Genomic DNA, 19,662 nt, shown 5'->3' on the forward strand with positions numbered 1-19,662 from the left:
TCTCTCACCTCTTTTCCTTTCTGTAGACTCATCAGCGATGAAATAATAGAAAACAATTTTTTTTCTTTCAGAAAGAATTTTGTCAGTTGCGATATAATAGTGATATTTTTAATAATTTTATACAATATTACTTGCTTTTATTCCTTTCGCGTATTTTATAAATATCTATTGTGCATGTGGCAACCCTGAAATTGAGCCTAACTCTACACGCAACCCACCAACACCTTGTGTAAATTGGGTTGCCTAGTTTAAAATGTCGTTGTCCTAAAACTTTTGAGACACACTGTGCACTTGTTGTTGATACTTTTAGAGAAAAAATTGAGAGACTTTTATTTTCATATTAATAATGCTTTGGGAAACGTAAACAAATCTCGTGCAACTGTATGAGTGATATTTTTTAAGTAGGTCCGTTTTGCCAAAAAAGAAAAACTGCACTGCCGAATTTTTTAGTGAAAATTTATTTTGTATCACATTCTACATGCCTAAATCTATTTTTCCACAAGTTTCTGTAGTTTTTTAAACATTTGTCATAACGTACAATGAGCTTTTGTAGACCTGCCTCATAGAAGTCAGCTCCGTGCGAGGCAAGTCATTCCCAACTCCCCATTTTCACCCCGTTGTAGAAATGCTTGCTGCTGAGGAATTTCTTTGGATGCCGGAAGAGGTGATAGTCACTGGGTGCAAGGTCTGGCATCACCTAATCGTCACTGATTACAGATGGCCGACTGAGCGTGGCTCATCATGCATGTTATCCTTCCCGCCTTTGAACATTCTCACCCATTTCCACATTTTGCTTTCACTTCTTGCATTGGCTCCGTCCACTTCACAGATCTGGCGATGACTGACCGTATCAGTGTGCGTGTCGTTCGATCATCTTAAACATTGCAATCACACAGTACGAAGCGCACACACTGGCAACATGGCTCCAAATGGTGTGCAAAGGATGCTTGGATTCCGTGCTCATGTGCAGTACTACACGTGCATGGGATATTCAGTGAAACCTCGATTTTACGTTTTTCACGGGACGAAGCAGAATAAACTTAAAATATGGGAAATTGTAAAATCGAGGAAAATTTTATAGCATTTTGCTATGTTGGGACCATCAAGATGGAATGCATAATGTGGGAAAATGTAATATCCGGGAACGTAAAATCGGGGTTTCACTAACAAGTTATTGGCAAATGGACCTTACTTAATAGATATGCTTCGCACATTGTATTATCTTACCTTCAATGAACGACGAGTTTGCACATTCATTTACATGAATCTTTGGGGGGAAAAAATCATATTTTCAATCTAACTTTTATTGAGTCTAACATATTTTTTCCATTGATCCCACCAAAACCTTCAGATCGTGTGCTTCATCAAGGAAACATCGTTAAGAATACCTAGATGAAAACAAGGTTTATAAATACAGGGTGTCCACGCTAGAGGGATCGAGAAATAAGTGATAATTTCTAGTGAACAGAATGTATTGATAACATAAACTTTTACTTTTACTTGATACAAAACACGCCGAGTTTCAGATGATGTTCAATGCAACTCGATATGTGCACCTTTGGTGGCTCTGCACACATCTAAACGGTATTCAACTTCCCGCCAAGTGTTCTCTAGCATTTGGGGAGTCACAAGTGCTACTGCATTTGTGATGCGGCCCCTCAGTTCCTGCAAATTTCTTGGTCTGTCTCCTTGATAAATAACGTCCTTAACATATCCCCAGCTAGCCATAACACGCACTGAACTTTCTGTTGCGGTGTCCACATGTTTTCCACTGCGCGATCGACTGCTGAATGGCACCTGGCTTCCTTTCGAGACAAAAGCTATTGACGCGCATGCGTGACCGTGTAGCTGTCTGAAAACAGTGTTGCACAATCTCGGAGATTTTCCCTTTCCTGTCATATGAAAAATACAGCAATATCCTTATCTGGTTTTAAATGGCGAGCATTTATTTCTCGATCCCTCTAGCGTGGACACGCTGTATAATAAAGTAGTTGCTAATGTGTATGTATATCATTTGCAACTATTTAGAATAATTTTAAATTTGCTGTTACCGTTAAAGTGGTATTAATCGAAACTGAGGTACCAGTCTGATCTTGATAGTAATATTTCTATTCTCTTTACAGAGCTTCATGATGTCGCATTTTGTCCTTTAAACTATGAAAAAGTGATGCGTAAGCTGTGTTCTCAATTCCTAACATATGGAAAGGCATGTGTTATTCTGGACTTGTCTGAAAATCTTATAACTTCTTTGGAACCCTTCGAGTGCCTTATTTCTGGATTTACTTTGAAGCTGAAAACATTGATTCTTGAAAACAACAAGGTATGTATATTAGGAGAAGTGAAAGATTGAACAGACTAATTCAGAAAAATTACTAATAATTTTATCAATATGAACTTTCTATAACTATGCCATTTTGTTGTAATTTTTAAAAATGTAAAAGTGTAATTCATATACTGTTCCCATGTTTGTTTTTCTTTTTCTGAGACAAAACTTATAACTATGGGCATGCATATTTCGTTTTTGACGAAAGAACAAAATGTGAAATAACACATTGTAATGTTCATTTTTAATGTTTCTGAAAGGTGCGAGATGCATTTTCCTACCCTCTTTTGTCACGAAATGAACTGAAATAGACTCTTAAATGCGAAATGTAGAGTATTTTTATCGATATAACATTTTCTGAATTTTGAATTATCCTGTGAGTTATGCAATGCACGAAAATTGATTAATTCTGCTATAAATATTTGAGAAGCAAGAATGAACCCCTTTATACAGGAATAAACTTAATACTCTGGTGACTACATAATGTGTTATTGGAAGGGTTATATTTATTTTGTGACAAATGCATTTTTAAAATTTTCGATTATGTTCACAATTTTAAAACCTGAGGTTTTGATCCGTTTTTTCACTGCTGCAACACTGAAATTTTATTTTATTTACTGCTTTTGGACCCAAAATTTACTGTTTTTGTACCGAAATTTTGCTTTTTTTATTTACCAAAAATATGTGCCTCTACTGTCACGTATGATTATGGAGGTGAACGAACTGTTCAGGTTTTTCATGTAACATTTTGCAGTTTTATATTAGATGAGTAAAAAATTGGTTATTGAAATTAGAAATTTTATATCCATAATTCCATGTTCATTTGTTCCTAGTGCAGTGATCTAACTATAATGGAACAAATTAATCCCCCTACACCCAGTTCTTCATTGGAATGCCAGATGGTTGGACATAGGCCCCACATGGTGGGTGCCATTAAACTCTTGCCGCATCCAACACAACACCAGGTAAAGCAGCAAAATGCTCACCCATGAATGCTAGTAAATCAGCCATAGGCATGAAACTAAGAAGTATTTCTGGGCTTGCTGGGTAAAATTGATTGATTGATTGATTTGCTTTATTTTGCTTTTCCTTATGTACCACTTCTGGTTAATTTGCGAAGATGCGGATGAGTGATATGATGAAATTGATGAATGGACACTCACAAACATTCGTACCCTGGCATCATTGCGCAATGTACTAACCACTGCGCCATGGGGCCCCGGCTTCTTTTTGACAGTATGTAGTTTCTGTACCATAATTTTTTTGCACATATCATTTATTGTTTATGTTTTACACCAAAACTTTCATTTCTTTTGGATAACCCTCGAATTTATTACACTCAGAACGAGTAATTCCACGTGTTCTACAGCTTTCTACTCATACATACTTCCACCCTTGGGGGGGGGGGGGGAACTACCTCTACACAGTCTGACGTGTAGCGATCAGCTATTGTAACTACCAGCACTTGTCTACCATGTCACAGCGACGCTCCTACGTCAACGCCTTTTTCTTTACGAACAACTTCATACACTTGATTCAGGGTGGCTACTCACTGGGAATTCCAGGAATTATGCATGAATTATTGGCTTCAGGAATTATGTGTGAATTCTACGTGAATTTTTCTCCGTAGACGTGAAAAATTACAACTTTATTAATTCAAATCCCATTGAATTTATATGAATGTCCCGAGGCAAGTTTTCACAGATTAACTTTGATTCTTATTGATAAAGGAGAAGAAAGCTGCATGGAAAATAAAACAGTCCGTTTACTTTTTTAGTGTCCTTTGCAGAACAATCTATCTAACAAATGAATGATTATTACAAGATAAGATATCTTGAAGTTGAATCAGGTAGAAAGTTTGAAATTCTTGTACAATTAACAATTTTTCATAGATTGGTATATCCTGAAACATTTGTGACTTATGTTTGTAGATGTATTTCGCAGTAGCGGCTCGTGCCTAAAATAACAGGTGAAGAAGTACATTTATAGGCAACGAAAAACAAATAGTAAGTGTCAGTGGGCCCCCCACAATTTAAAACGTATTTTTTGTCTTCATCCGTCCATCTGGAAAATGGTGTCTGCAACAAATTACACACTAAGTCATTTACAGGGTTCATTGTACAAACCACAGATCAGCACATGAACACAACACACGATAGGAAACACGAAACACACACGCGGAACAAGATCTCGCGAGAACGTAACGCTTTTGCCTCAACCCCTGGATGCAATGTTTTCTGTCGACAAGAGAACTGCTGCACCAAGATGACGACAGCCATTCAATTCCAACGCTAGATGACGTCACTGTTGCCATGACAACAGGCTAAAGTCTTCCGCACCCTGGCGGCGTCTGCTCTTGGTTTGTTTATGCTACGACGAACTCTTCACGTGCGTAGCGCCTAGCAGCGTATTATTTGAGTATTGTCGTGTGTGTTCTGCTGGGAAATAGTTTAATTTAACAAGCAAATGAAAAATGTCAATATTAATTTGAAAATTAGGTGAAAACATCTGCACTTGTTGCACTTGGCCAGCCGCCACTGGTATTTCGAGTCTGAGTATGTGAAATGGCAAGTGTAAACTCTGCACTTTAAATGAAATATCTTAAATATATATACCATTTAATTGAATTGAATTGGAATTTTTGGATACACTAGATTATCACAGACCTTTTATAATGTTACTATATTTGTGTGTGAGTGTGGATGGTGAGAGACTGTAATAATAGGTAAGGTTGAAATAGAGAAAACATCTGCTTGTAGCCTTGAATTTTTGGAATGTTTGCCTTGAAAACCGGGAATTATACTTGAATTTTATCATATTCCTAGAGTGGTCACCCTGTGATTACAAAAAATATACAACTGGCATAACTAAAATTTACAATTGTAGCTTCACAACTGAGTTGGGTGCTTATATAGGGGTAGGTATGGTGCTGTTCTATTGTGGCTGAAATAAAAGATACGTCTATACAATACAAAAGAAAGAAAGCCACTTTGTGTGGTTGTCAAGAATGAGAATTCGAACTCTATTGTGTGCAACCAGAAAATTTAGTTGAGATTTGCCACTGTAGCTCAGTCGTTAGGGCATCTGACTACCATGCGAGACACCCGGCTTTGATCCCCAGCAGGGGAGAACCGGGATTTTTTCCACCTGTTCAAGCAGCTCCGGCATCCATCCAGTGTCGCATAAAGTGGGTACCTGAATGAAAGTCTGGGGGCTAAAGGTGGCCAGGGGCATGTTGCTGAACACATTGAGAATGAACCTAAAAGAAAATAATTAACTCGAGTTGAGTCAGCAAAAGAATAGTTATAATAATAATAACAATAATAACCCTGAGAGAAAGTGTTTACTAACTTTGAACACAGAATATCTAATATCATACCCGTCAAGTGACCTTAAATCTTACAACCTGGAGAAGAAAAAAGACCAAATTCCGGGTACTTAACCCCGAAGTAAAATACTGTCAATGGAGGGCACAATTACGTTATACATATCGTAAGTATTACAAGTAAGTTTATTAACCGCTGGACTCCAGTGGAATCTCAAGGGGTTAAAGTTCCATTAAGATACTTTTGTGCGTAATTGAAAATCTCAACCAAATCTTACTCTGTTCTGTATGTATATAACTGTAATGTTAATATTTGAAAACTTAAGAAGCTTTGATTAGATCTCCACCGGAGTTGATATACATATTAACCCATGTAATCATTACTTTTTACTTATCATCTTGCTACTTATTAATTAATCTATGTAATATTAAGGGAATTTTATCACCTCATTTGGGTTGCAATGCAGAACTTAATATTATTAAGATTTCCATACATTATATCTTTCATTACTCTATCTATTCTCAAAACTTGCCAACTAATATTAAGTTAATATTGGTATTGATATTTTTATTTTGTCTATATTTTGTTCATTCATGTTTGTAATCCCGATGCACTTACTACTCCGCTAATAACTAGCACTATATTAACCCACAGAACTAACACAACCACATAATATACATTTTAGTTAATGGTCATTAAATTTAATTAGGAGCACAGTATGTATATGCAACGGCGTCTCAATAAAATAAACAGAAGGACGGAAAACACTCTTCCATCTCTGCAAGGATACGAAAGCCTCAACGACAATGTACTTTGCGCAGGTGATTCACTTTACACGGTGCTGTTCCAAGAAAAATGCCAGTCAAGCTATCTTGTAGGCACGTGCAAGATAAGCGGATTACATGTCTCGCGGTGAAGGCCAAAGGAATGCTATGTTTTCTTTTCCGCACCTAAGGTAACCACGAGGAACGATACATCACGATCACCAAGTACCTCCCTGCATGATATAAGAAGCACTAAGGTCTGATTGCGACAGAGTCCAGGGGCCACGTTCTGGCATCCCGGAAGGGACGTTGGGGAATGACACAATTGATGTAATTCCAATTCCTAAAGAATCTAAGTAACACAATTTCTACACCCTGCTCGTTGTGGTTTCCAAAATTAAAACTAATCGGATTCGGTTTTTCAGCTCTAAATTGAAGTCATATCAAAATACGCTGTCGCTGATAAAATGACTAGGAAGTTAATAACGCTGTTTTGGTCCCCAGAATAGCAAGATCAATGTAAGAAACTAACAATACTTGTATCGTCTTTATATCTTGTTTACTATGTATCATATTATATTATGTTATTTTCTGCATTGTAAAATTGAACCAATAAATAAGAAATGTAAAGGTGGGGGAGGGGGCAGGGCATAAAAAAATCACGCAACGGAAGTCCTGGTATATTTTAAGGAACCAGGACAATAAGCACATACCCTTGAATGTATGCAGGATGAGGCAGGCTTACTTCAGGGGTTCCCCCTTTATGTTCATCACCCCACCTTCGCCCGTGATCAAGAAAGTGTGGGGCCCTAACTCCACACCCCCTATACACCTTCATGGCGTGGTGCAAAGCACAGGGGAGCACTTTACCTTTTTTTACTTATTGTTTTTGAAAAAATATAAATATGCTGACCAAGGCAGTAATTTATTTTATTAAAAACATAAACTAAACGTAACGTTTCAACCTTCTAGCAAGGTCTTCATCAGACTCTGTATCAAGTACAAAAGTAACAAGATACACAAAAAGGGGCATTATATATACACACAAACATTACTCCCTCCAGACTATTAGAAAGTTGTTAGGAACTTTCTAGCAGGTGGCTTTCACTTTCCAACTGTACTTTCACCTAAAAGGCTAAAATAATTACTTTCATATAGAATGTGAAGAGATATTCATATAGAATATCTCACGCTCTTTTTCCTTCATTTTTCTCCCTTCTCCTCTCCTCTTTTTCTCTTGTCCTTTCCACTCTTTCTAACACCTTCTTCCATTCTTTGTTTAACTTCAGTCCCCCATTCCAGTTCATTGTGTCTTCTTCACCTTTCTTCTCTATTTCCTTGGCTTCCTTCCATTTTCTCACTAGCATTCTCTTCTCCCTTCCTATCTGCTTAGCCTCATCCCACTCTATGTCATGTCCTGTTTCTCTCGTGTGTTTAAATATCGCATTTCTCTCTCTCTTAAGTCATACATCATCCCTATGTTGTTTCAACCTATCTTTCAGTCTCTTTTTCGTTTCTCCTATGTACACACTCTGACATTCTTTACATTTTACTTTGTAGATAATCCCTTCCTCTTCCTCTTCTCTGTTTTCCTTTTTCTTGTTTGCATTCTTCGCTATTCCTAAGATGCTTCTCCCTCCCTTCCTGTAAGTTTTAATGCCCGCTTTCCTAAGCACTTTGCATATCTTTTCTGTGGTCTCCCCCATACTCCTTATTCCAAACCACCTCTCTTTTTCTTTCTCTTCATCTTTTTCTTTCTCTTCCAATTCTCCCCTTCCTCCTTTCTTCCTTCTTCTGTTTATGTCCAGTCTATCCTGCTTCTCATAGCCATTCTTTTCCAGCTGTTTCCATAGGCTATTTATTTTGCCTTCTTTTTCACATTCCTTCGTGCATATTTTCGTTTTTCTGTCCTCCATATTCTTTATGAAATTTCTTTTTGTCACCTCACTTACATCACTTCTTTTGTGGCACACTGCACACTTCTTCTGATGCCAAGCGGTTTCAATTTCTTCTCCTCTCTTCCTTTTCATCAATATATCAAGGTACCTTAACTTGCGTTCTTCTTCTATTTCAAGTTCCAATAAAATCCCTCTTTCTTCATCTTGTATTTCTTTGGCAAAAATGTCAAGCTGCCTCTTTGTTCCCTTCCATATGCCAAAACAATCGTCCACATATCGGCAAAACAAAATTATTTTGTCACCTCCTTTTTCTATCACTTTCTTTTCCCATTCATTCATAACCAATTCAGCCAATGCTGGGCTTAGGCTAGAACCTATATTCAGTCCTTCACTCATTAACATTATTTTATCTCCCATTATACTGTAACCGTTATTCCAAATGGTTTCCAGCGCCTTCACTACCCTTTCACTATCCCATTCTCCTATAATTTCCTTTCCCATTCTCTTTTTAATAATGTCCAAAACGTGTCCCCTCTTGATGCTTGGGAACATACTTTTTACATCTAAGCTAAACATTGTCGTCTTCATCTCATTTAACTTAAGTCCTTTTATGAGGTCTACTACTTGCTCACTGTTCTTAATTGCTCTGCTTTCTTGCTGTGTTACTAACACTTCAATAACTTTCTTTAATTTCTTTTCCAAGGGTTCCAAAATATTGTTTCTGCAATTCATTACTGGTCTTAACTTTATCTCCTCTTTGTGTATCTTTGGAAAGCCCTTCAAACTTGGTAGTCTTCCTGTCTCCTTTATGCATTTCTTGAATCCACTCCTCCTACAGTCTTGTGTGACCTTTTCTTTTATAGTTTGTTCTTCTTCTGTTCCACAAATCTCCTCATATCCATTTTCTTTTAGGTCTTCAAACTTCCTCTCGTACCATTCTCTTTCCATCACCACAATTGCTCCTCCTTTATCTGCCTGCTCTATCACCACATCATTTCTTTTCTTGATTTTCTTCATCCCTTCCCTTTCTTTCTGACTCAAATTATCTACTTTTCTTTGTTTTCCCATTTCTTTCTTCAGTATTGCTGCTGTTCTTCTTCTAATCTTGTCTCTAGCTGGTTCTTCTTTTATATGAAGTACTGCTTCTTCAATGTCATATATAACTTCCTCATAATCTACATTTCTTTCTTTAACTTTAAAACCTCTTCCTAGTTTTAAAAAAGCTTCCTCTTCTTTTGATAGGTCTACGTTCCCTATTACAACTGTGGAAAGTTGGAAAGTGAAAGCCACCTGCTAGAAAGTTCCTAACAACTTTCTAATAGTCTGGAGGGAGTAATGTTTGTGTGTATATATAATGCCCCTTTTTGTGTATCTTGTTACTTTTGTACTTGATACAGAGTCTGATGAAGACCTTGCTAGAAGGTTGAAACATTACGTTTAGTTTATGTTTTTAATAAAATAAATTACTGCCTTGGTCAGCATATTTATATTTTTTCATAATAATGGAAACAAGGCTTAATGGTGTTATTATTGTTTTTGAAGGATATAACATAAATTCAACAAATTTTCTGTCTGAGTACTTTGATATATATACAGGGGACACTCAGTTGTACATTTTTCAGGGAACCAAACTGACAGAACTTAAAATGCAGGAAAATGTAAAATTGAGGACAGTTTTTTAATATTTTGCTATGTTGAGACCATCAAGAGTGAATGTATAATGCAGGAAAATGTAAAATCTGGGGACATAAACATAATTTTTAGCTTGTATACCAGCATGAAATTCGTAGCATGACCGTATTTGTTTTCACCCTTAGATTTCTGACCCAAACCAGCTAGACTACCTGAGAGGACTGGCATTGAAGGAAATAGTCCTCAAAGGAAACCCTTTGATTGATTTGTATGCAGATGAATCACAGTACAGAAGGTGAGAACTAAAATACTACACGCGTTCACATGATAAATAGGTGTCGTTTTCCTAGCACTAGTAATGAAATAGGAATTTCAGCTGTTTTCATTTCAAATGACCTGCCACTTTCTGGGGTAGTATTGGTAGTTTCAAATGAAGTAAATTCCTTTGAAAGAGTATTTTTCTCCCAATTCCCAGAGATGGAATGTAAATAATGATATTAAGTGGTATATATACAGTATTTCATTTTTGGTGGTAAAACAGAAGTGTGAGATCATATACTATGGTGTTAATTAGATGATTCTAAACAGATGAAAGTGCATCTATCTCCATATTATTTGTCGAAATGATCTGATATTGTAATACAAATGCAAAATCAACTCTTAAATGTGACATTTGCAGTTTATTTGGCAACAATATTTCCTTAGCCCAGTGGTTTCCAAAGTGTGCACCTCGGCACCCTGGGGCACCATGGCTGGCTTACAGGTGCACCACGAAATGTTCCAATATTTTCACTGAAATGATATGATTGTTCCAAATATGTGCTTATTTATTACTTTTTACACATTCAATGTTTCTGAATTTGAAATTTGTTTATTTTTTAACCTAAGGCAAGCAACCTGACCACACTAACTGAGCGTTGCAAGTGTTAGGCCTACATTCTATTTGGGCACCGCAGAAAAATCTTGAAACACTAAGGATCAGGGGTGCCCACAGGGGGCTTTCATGACGTGCCTGTGTCATGGGAATTGTTGGGGGGGGGGGACAATTTTATACGAATTCTATATATATTCACATAAAAATGGGGAAATCATATCGTTTGATTGACTTGTTATTGATTTTTAGTTTTGGTTATTATGTATAGTTTCCACCTACCTGTGGGGATCACGTCGATAGGGTTGAATTGAAACACCATCTCTTATGCCTTTAGAATTGGTTTGGATGGGGAAGGGAGCATGGTATTCGCATTAATACAAGGTTAGTCAAGCAGACAAATTGTGCAGAATAAGATACACTAACAATGGCAATGAGCCTAAAGCATCTAAAGTAAACATATATTGCTTAAAAATGTCTGTATTATACAGTGATGCAACCACAAGGGGGGCAGGGGGTTATTCCCCCCCAACCTTTGACGGAAGTCAATTCTGGGGTAGCAAGGGGGGACAAGCATTGATAGCCAAGGGTGCCTGCAAAAGGGGGGGGGCACAAAGGAGCAATTACCCCTTCGCTTGCTTCGCTCGCATTATCTGCTTTTCTCGTTTTTGTCAAGTTCAGAGCTGTAGCTATGGGCGGCGGGAGTCGGCCATGGGCGCCGAATGATCTAAAAAGAATTGTAAAAGAGAGAATGCCATGGCATCCAGTGAAATTACTTGCACCCTATTAAATCAATATTGTTTTCAATTGCAAAAATTGGATCTGAAATTTCTTTTGCTCGCTTTGCTCGCATTTTACTTGTTTTCTGTAATGTAATGTATTTAAATAATATGTGTTGTATATTTGTATTGAATAAGCTTTGAATACATACACAATTTAGTGTTAGCTTGTTGCATATGTATTTTCTATTTTATGTCACTTCATGTTGCATATGTGTAAAACATGTTCTACATGGAAGTTACACATGTATCTTCGGAATGCATTTATCATTCAGTTTCTGCCATTCAAAAATAGTTTGTGTGCTTGATTATTATTAGCTAATGTGAAATTGACGGTGTTGAAAAAATATTTTAAATTGTTTGTTCCAAACAAATGTTTTAACACAGACTTCTACCCCATTTTTGCGTAATTTATGAGGATAATAACGTCTTTGATATTAGTACTACTGGTAGTAGTAGTAGTAGTAATAATAATAATAAAGCCATTATTAATGTTATTATTGGTACGTTTATCCTGGTACTTGCTCCCCCCAGACAAGAATTTGTGGTTGCACCTCTGGTATTATATTTTTTCACAAATTTTGTCTGACAAAAATTGTTTGAGTAATCAATTCGGCATAAATTCGGGGGGGGGGGGGAGATGTTCTACCTTTTTGAGGGGAATGCATCATGGGCCTTGGGGGTAATGGGCATCCCTTCTAAGGGTGCCATGAAACGAAAAAGTTTGGGAACCCCTGCCTTATTGGTTATATAAAATCCTGGAATTTGATTAGTTCTGTGGCAAAATTTTGGAATGAAAAAAAAGTTGTTGTTTTTTTTAAAGATTGAGTAAATTTTGTAATATTCCATAAGATTACGACTAAATTTTCTGTATTTCAATATAAATTTTCCAAATCGAATTTGTGATTTTATTCACCATAATAACACTGTATTTGAACCCAAAATTCAGACCATTTTTTTATAACAAAAATTTGATCTTTTAATTACCACAAATATTTATATCTGTATTTTATATTATACATAACATGTGTTTGTTTGTCATATTTTAAGTGCCATGCTACTTAGAAGTTCACAAATTTAAAATGTGCTAAATGCATTCTCAAATACTTAATAATATTTCTTTTGTAGGGATATATTTCATCGAATGCCTTGCTTGAAAAAAGTGGTGAGTAATTTTGCCTTTAAATTTTGTGCATGTTGTGTGTGTTTTGCATACATGTGCATAGTCCACCCACCTTGAATCCTTAGTATGAGGGGCTGTAAAGGGTGAACTTCCATGTAGGTCACCCAATTGTCAACCTCACTTCCACGTAGTACACCCAATTGTCAACCTCACTTCCACTTAACTAACTAACTAACTCTCTAGCCTTCTTAAACCCGGAGGTTCATGGCTGCAGCAACACAGGCTTTCCATCTGTCCCTATCTTGAGCAAGAGCTATATACACTTTTCCATTCCTACCGATTTCCTTTAGGGCCATCTCAACGTTGTCCCTCCATCTTCATCTTGGCCACTTCCACTTAGTACACCCAATTGTCAACCTCACTTCCACATAGTACACCCAATTATCAACCTCACTTCCATGTAGTACACCCAATTGTCAACCTCACTTCCACATAGTACACCCAATTATCAACCTCACTTCCATGTAGTACACCCAATTATCAACCTCACTTCCACGTAGTACACACACTTTTGAACTTCACTTCCACATAGTACAAAATAGCTGATGCACCCAAAAAATTTAAATTCAAATTCAAATTAAGGAAAAGAAAAAACGTAGTATGACATGTAGTGTATTCTAAACAAATGTACAGATATCAGTATTGCATGCATGTTCATAGACACACATGTAATTAAGGTTCATCCTAAGATGAAAGTCATTGTAAGGACTGCTTTACATAGATTGAACATGTTTTTATTTTAACCCTTAAATGCAAAGCCAGAACAGATATATCCCATCAGGTATTTTTTTAATACAGGGTCAGGATCTATATACAATGGAGAGTCAAATGAAACCTTAATTTGTCTTTGTTTTTTTTTATCTAAGCCCCGCGACAGGTTAAGTCTGCAGCAGATTTTATGTATTAAACCACACGAGAATGGCGCTCAACTTCTCCCATGCAAGTCTTGCCTCAACTGCCGAGCTGTTCATATCGCAGACAGTGAGAAAATCGGCAGTATTGCATCAGGACTACATTGTGTGTGCACGTTTGGGTCTATTATATGCAAGAAGTTGCTGCAAACTTAACCTGTCACGGGGCTTAGTTGATTTCTTCATGTAGGGTTGCACTAGTGTAGTGCATTTTAGCATAGACTCACTCCTCATCTACATATAATTTCAAGTTTGAGTTAGTGTCAAAAGCAATAATCTTCACAATGTACACGTAGTCACTTTTGAACCACTCTGAAGGAGTTTCCATACATCTGCCTGCGAATCGAGGACATTATCGAACTTCCTCTTTTGTTTGTGAACTTGCTGGTGTAGTAAGCATTTACGGGAGAATTTCGGTAAGTTTGAGGCTTCCAGAGTGCAAGAGACCACCGCTCCTCACTGGTGCAAGTATGTGGAGGAGGCACCATCTTAAAATGACAAAATGGCATTTTGAAGTTCACGTGATCAGTGTTGCATCATTGAGTTTGTTTTGTAAATAGTAGTTCCCTCATATAAATTTGAACTATATACAGTCTATTGTACACTTTTTGTCAGACTTTTACAGGTTTAATTTCCCTCTCCCTCGTATATCTCTCAGACAGTGTCTTTACGTTGCATATGACTTGGGGACTGTTGGGAGATACATGTTTCGAACGCTGCGTGAGCCTTAAAGTATGTTATTACTAGTTACTGAAGTGTAATTTAATTGCACGGCTATATCTGGGAAGCGCTTTAAGAAAACTCACACTCTTTGGTAATTTTTTCTTCAGGGTTCTTAGAACATTGATTCTGAAACCTAGTAGTAATCCTTTCCTGTTTGCAGACACAAGCTGGGTCTTTCCACTTCTGGAAAAGAGGGGGGTTTGTTTTAAATCATCCTGATTGAAATGAAACAAACTTTTGCCCTAATATAACTTTTCTGAATAATTTTAAATTGATACAATATTTGAGTACAGATATAGATATCAACTAATATTTATATATTTACAGGATTATCTTGACCCATTTTTTCTGCCTACATCAGTGCAGCGCTTCATGTGTGCAGATGATGGAGAAACTTTTGTTGAAAAATTCCTAGAGAGCTATTTTACGCTGTATGATTCTGATGACAGAACACCACTTATGGAGTTGTACCATGAGAATGCCCTGTTTTCCCTAACAGCATTGTATGCTCCAGGATATATCACATCACCAAATGCCAGGTTTGTCAGTTTTTACAACTTTGATGAAGTATAAGTCTAAACTAAGGATGATATATCAACCAATGTAGGTGTGTGATATTTCTATAAATAGCTTATAAATATATTTTCGTGAATAGGAAGGTATAATTTATGTACAGGGTCTGGCAAAATGTTTTTTTCGTTCGCTGGTGCTAATGCTGGAAGGGAGATGGCTTTGTCAGACTGGTAGCCCTGTATGCTATACTATTGCCATTTCAGTTATATGGAACATTGGAGTGTCATGCATCTGATGTTTGCCGTGGAGACATTTTTTAAAAGTAACAAATCTGTAGTGAATACTTGGTGAAGGTTCAGATGACAGTTTAATGTTAGTCGACATGGTCGGGTCCTAACCACAACCAACCCAATCCAACTAACAGACGACAGTTGCATGAACGAGTGACGGTGTGTGTAAATTCGGAGTCATTGGTCTGCTTTTGTTTTAGGGAGACTGTCATACTGATAGCATCAATTCAGATTACTACAACTCGATGTTGCACAATTTCCCATCACCAGAACTCGCATTTCCATATGCTGAGGGTGGTTCCAACAAGATGAGCCACCATCCCATACAGCAAGCTCTTCATTGGCAGTTGTCACCTGCATATTTCCAGGACATGGCATTTCCCGCAGTTGCAACATTTTTGTGGCCAATGCGATCACCAGATCTCTCAGTCTGAGACTTCTTCCTTTGGAGGTACCTCAAAATTAAGGATTACATTGAGAAGCCATGACCAGTTGCTATCTGAAAGAAGCTATTCGTCGCAAATGCAAAAACTTATTTTACGCTAAGTCTCCAAGGTTTTCCCTAGAACTAAGATCACTTCTGAATAGGGTACAACCCATCTACAATTCATTAAATTATCCTCCAGGCTTCCATCTATCCAAGCAGACTGTCAGAACAGCATGTATCAAGCAGCTGAAGAGTAATTAATATTGGTTTCACCCTAATAGGATCTTGGGAGGAGGAGGAGGGACAAAATTGGAAGTGATGGATTTTTTGATTTTTTTAAAATTTGCCATCCTAGGTAAAGATGTGAACAGCAAGGAGGAGATGAGGCCTTTGTTTAAGACATATATATTTCGGATTGCTAGACACATCTATAGTTAAGGTTTCCTACACATTTCTGTGACAAGTGCAACAACAAGATTGAATAATCTAACCTGTAAAAGTAAAAAATTCAGTACAACAAAGGCACTGAAGATAAAAGTAAGAAGGGGTCAGAAATCAAGGCACCATGGGTTGAATTCCCATTATGAGCACATTTCACTGGCATATTTCTGCATATTCCTTATAGAATATTGTACTGGCAATACTTGTAACCAAGGAGCAAGAATGGTTTCTTTATATTCATAGGAATAATAATAAAATTGTGCATTTAGTTCCATACTGTTTATATCAGATGTGCAAAATTATTAGTTTATTGTCTATATATAGCCTGTAAGATTTTATGTAAATAAAATTTGTTAAAAGAGGTTTCTTCTTTTGTGCATGAGAGCATTCCATTTTGTAAATTCTAGAATGTTGCTCATGCTGTATATGTTATTGCAGGTTGATAAAATATATGTTGGCCAGTAGGAATTTTCTAGATAAGGAATGGATGCAAAAGAATGAAACGTTACGTGTTGGCAGATACCAGATCAATGAGTGCATATCAAAATTACCAAAAACTAACCATTGCAGATCATTGTTCACAGTTGATTTAGTTCAGTTTTCAGTAAGTATAACTTATTTTTGAAATTGATAATGGTGTTAAAGAAATGATTGTACCAAAATAAGTAATATTTGTCATTTACAGTGGTCAGAAGTAGCGAGCTACTTGTAGCGTCGCTACTGTAGCTAGCTACAAAATCTGTAGCTGTAGCTGTAGCGACGCTACATTTTGAAAATTGTAGTTGTAGCGGTAGCGAAGCTACAAAATTCCTGTAGTTGTAGCGAAAATTTCGCTACAGCTACATGTTTCCTCAGTATTTTGAGGTGAATTTTGAATGTGGCAACAGCGTCATAAAAAAACTCCAATAACCCTTAATTTTGCAGGAGGTTCATAAAGACAGTCTATTACATGGAGGTACAGATTATCTAGATTGTAGGTTATAGATATCTGCGTAATTTATTTAATTAGTAGCTGAATAAATCAGATATCCAGATAACTAACTGACATATATGAATATATTCCTGCTAACAGCTACGTCTTTTTAGCGGCATCGCTATTTTGGGGAGAAACATGCCACGTTTGCTGCATCACTGGAAGAAACTGCCTCGTTTGTGTCACCCCCGGAACAAATTCTGTGGATATTCATGGTGTAAGAGACACCAAAATGTCATTAATTGCTGTGTAAGACACAACTTGCAGCAAAAACGAGCGATGGATTTTCCACTGCACTGACAAGGGAATGGCTCAGTACGGTAGCATTGATCATCGTCAGTATATAGGATCTCACCAGCAGGAAATTATTGTTACAGGAATGATAGAGTTTCTGGAATTACAATTATTTTCGCGATAGTATTTGTTCACAAATTTTAAAATTACAATACGTTTAGAACAGTCAGGTTTACACGACAGTTTCCTCAATATTTTTATCATATTGCAAAAAGTATGTACGAGTTATTGACTTTCCTACAGAAACAACAATTTTCTTTAGTTAATACGTATACATAGTTTTCAAATTTATGTATTTCTCCTACTTTTGAGTCACTTTTCTGTAACTTTTGCTAATCATGACATCATCATCCTTCGCTGTTTCCTGCCTCTGGCTGGGTCGGCATACAAGTCAAGCCTCTCCATTTTTTCCTGGTCTTCTACCACTACTTTCTTTCCACGGTGTTCCAATCTTGTCCTCTTCTCTTAACACTCACCGCTATCTGCTCTTTCGACCGACATCTTGGTCTCCCCCTTGGCCTTATTCTCACTCCTTGTGCATTGTAAGCTCTTACTGGTAGTCTTTCTGCATCCATCCTCTTCATGTGTCCGAACCACCTCATCTGTGCCTTATCTATTCTGTCCTGAAGCTTCACCACACCCACTGTCTGTCGGATCTCCTCATTCCTTATTCTATCCCTTCTAGTCTTCCCCAATATACTCCTTAAGGATTTCATCTCCACTGCCTGCATCTTTCTTTTGTCTCTCTCTGTCATTGTCCAAATCTCTGCTCCTTACGTAATTATTGGCACATAGTATGTGTTTCATAGGTATATCCCTGTTCCATATTAATCTTCGAACGCTTTGATATAGTCCACCACCCATTTGTCCTCTTCTGTTTACCTCCTAATCTATTCTTCCACTTCTCTCAATCATGACAATGAGGATGAATGGTTTATTTAAATATTCTATTATCTATAGTCGCTTCCTACCACTTTCGGCAAATTGTGAGAACGAGGAAGAATGATGAATGATGAGCAGTGTGGGGAATGGAGGAGCAGGAGGATCTCATCCTTCCAACTTGGCGTCTTTACTAGTTTTTGTTTTGAGTCAATTTTATGCATAGATAAGCTGATCGAGACTGAATCCGAATCACTATGTGCCTCCGCTGGGAATCGAACCTGGGGCCCTTTGGTAGTCAAAGGGCTTCAGGTACTTTTCATTCAAAATGCTGTCTTCATATCAGTCTATAAAAAATGAAATATTTATTCTCAAGAAAAATATGTTGATGTGAACATAAATACGTAATCCTACCAAATTTGATTTGTGTATAGTTGTAATCATTAATTTGGTTAACACCCTAATTGCAATATTCATATATCAAATTTGAATTGATATGCCACTTGCATAGGTATGGTATTCTCAAAAACTATAGTAAAAATAAGTAACTGAAGTAACACTGCTATGAAAATTATTGAATGACTGGAATCATGATAATAAATAACAGAATCTATTTACCAGTAGTAGGAGATTTTTTAATACCCATATGGTTGTTTTTATTTTTTTTATGCAGAAGTAGCGCAAAAATAGCGAAGTAGCGAGTAGCGAACAGGAGTAGCGTAGCGAGCTACTTTTTGGTAAATGTAGCTGTAGCTGTAGCGAAGCTACATTTTGGAAGAGTAGCTGTAGCTGTAGCGAAGCTACTTTTAAAATGTAGCGTTCTGATCACTGGTCATTTATTGATTTTATATTTTGCATACATACTTCCATCTCGATTAGCCTTTCCGTGCATGAGGATTGAAAGTCAATTTTTTTTAACTTCCTGCTTTTGAAGTTGAGCTGGTCAGCACCAGAGTAGCTTTTTTTAAAAATTTCTCTCTCCTTTTGAAAAACTGATATGATATTCGCAAATCTTCACGTGGTTTGTTTTCGCTGTTGCCTAGACATTCTCAATAGTTTCATGGCTACGTAAGTCTATTAAACTATTGATAATATATAGACAAACAATGCAAACCTCACAAAAAGATTCATGTGAATATTCTAAGGTTACGTAATTTTCCAGATTTTGGAATGTCATAGCAGGGTTTTGCAAGTAGGAGAAAATTCTAAATAAGCTGCCCTGGTGTTGGCCGTAGGGCCAGCGAGCTTTAAGGTGAAGAGTGACAGTTTCGCACCAGTTTCTCATTTATTTCAATATCATCCAATTGGACACTGCTACTAAAAATAATAAAACTGTATACAAGAGAGAGTATAAATTTCTCCCCATTTATTAAAGTTGATTATTAAGCTTGGCACGATGTTTGAAAAATATGATGAATATGAATTTTCAGAATTC

The 19,662-nt window shown here is 36.9% G+C and overlaps 1 protein-coding gene across 1 annotated transcript in view; it reads left to right on the plus strand.

Moving 5' to 3' along the window:
- LOC145980781 (nuclear RNA export factor 2-like) overlaps nucleotides 1–19,662 on the plus strand; it is a 76,759-nt gene that overhangs the window by 49,295 nt on the left and 7,802 nt on the right. The window contains exons 9-13 of the mRNA XM_083113858.1: nucleotides 2,124–2,320; nucleotides 10,129–10,238; nucleotides 12,722–12,758; nucleotides 14,738–14,949; nucleotides 16,520–16,685. Coding sequence (XP_082969984.1) covers nucleotides 2,124–2,320; nucleotides 10,129–10,238; nucleotides 12,722–12,758; nucleotides 14,738–14,949; nucleotides 16,520–16,685 — 722 coding nt within the window. The remainder of the gene's footprint in view (nucleotides 1–2,123; nucleotides 2,321–10,128; nucleotides 10,239–12,721; nucleotides 12,759–14,737; nucleotides 14,950–16,519; nucleotides 16,686–19,662) is intronic.

The sequence above is a fragment of the Lepisma saccharinum genome, chromosome 28 (assembly GCF_977018435.1).
Source record: "Lepisma saccharinum chromosome 28, izLepSacc3.1, whole genome shotgun sequence".
In the NCBI taxonomy this organism is placed as follows: Eukaryota; Metazoa; Arthropoda; class Insecta; order Zygentoma; family Lepismatidae; genus Lepisma; species Lepisma saccharinum.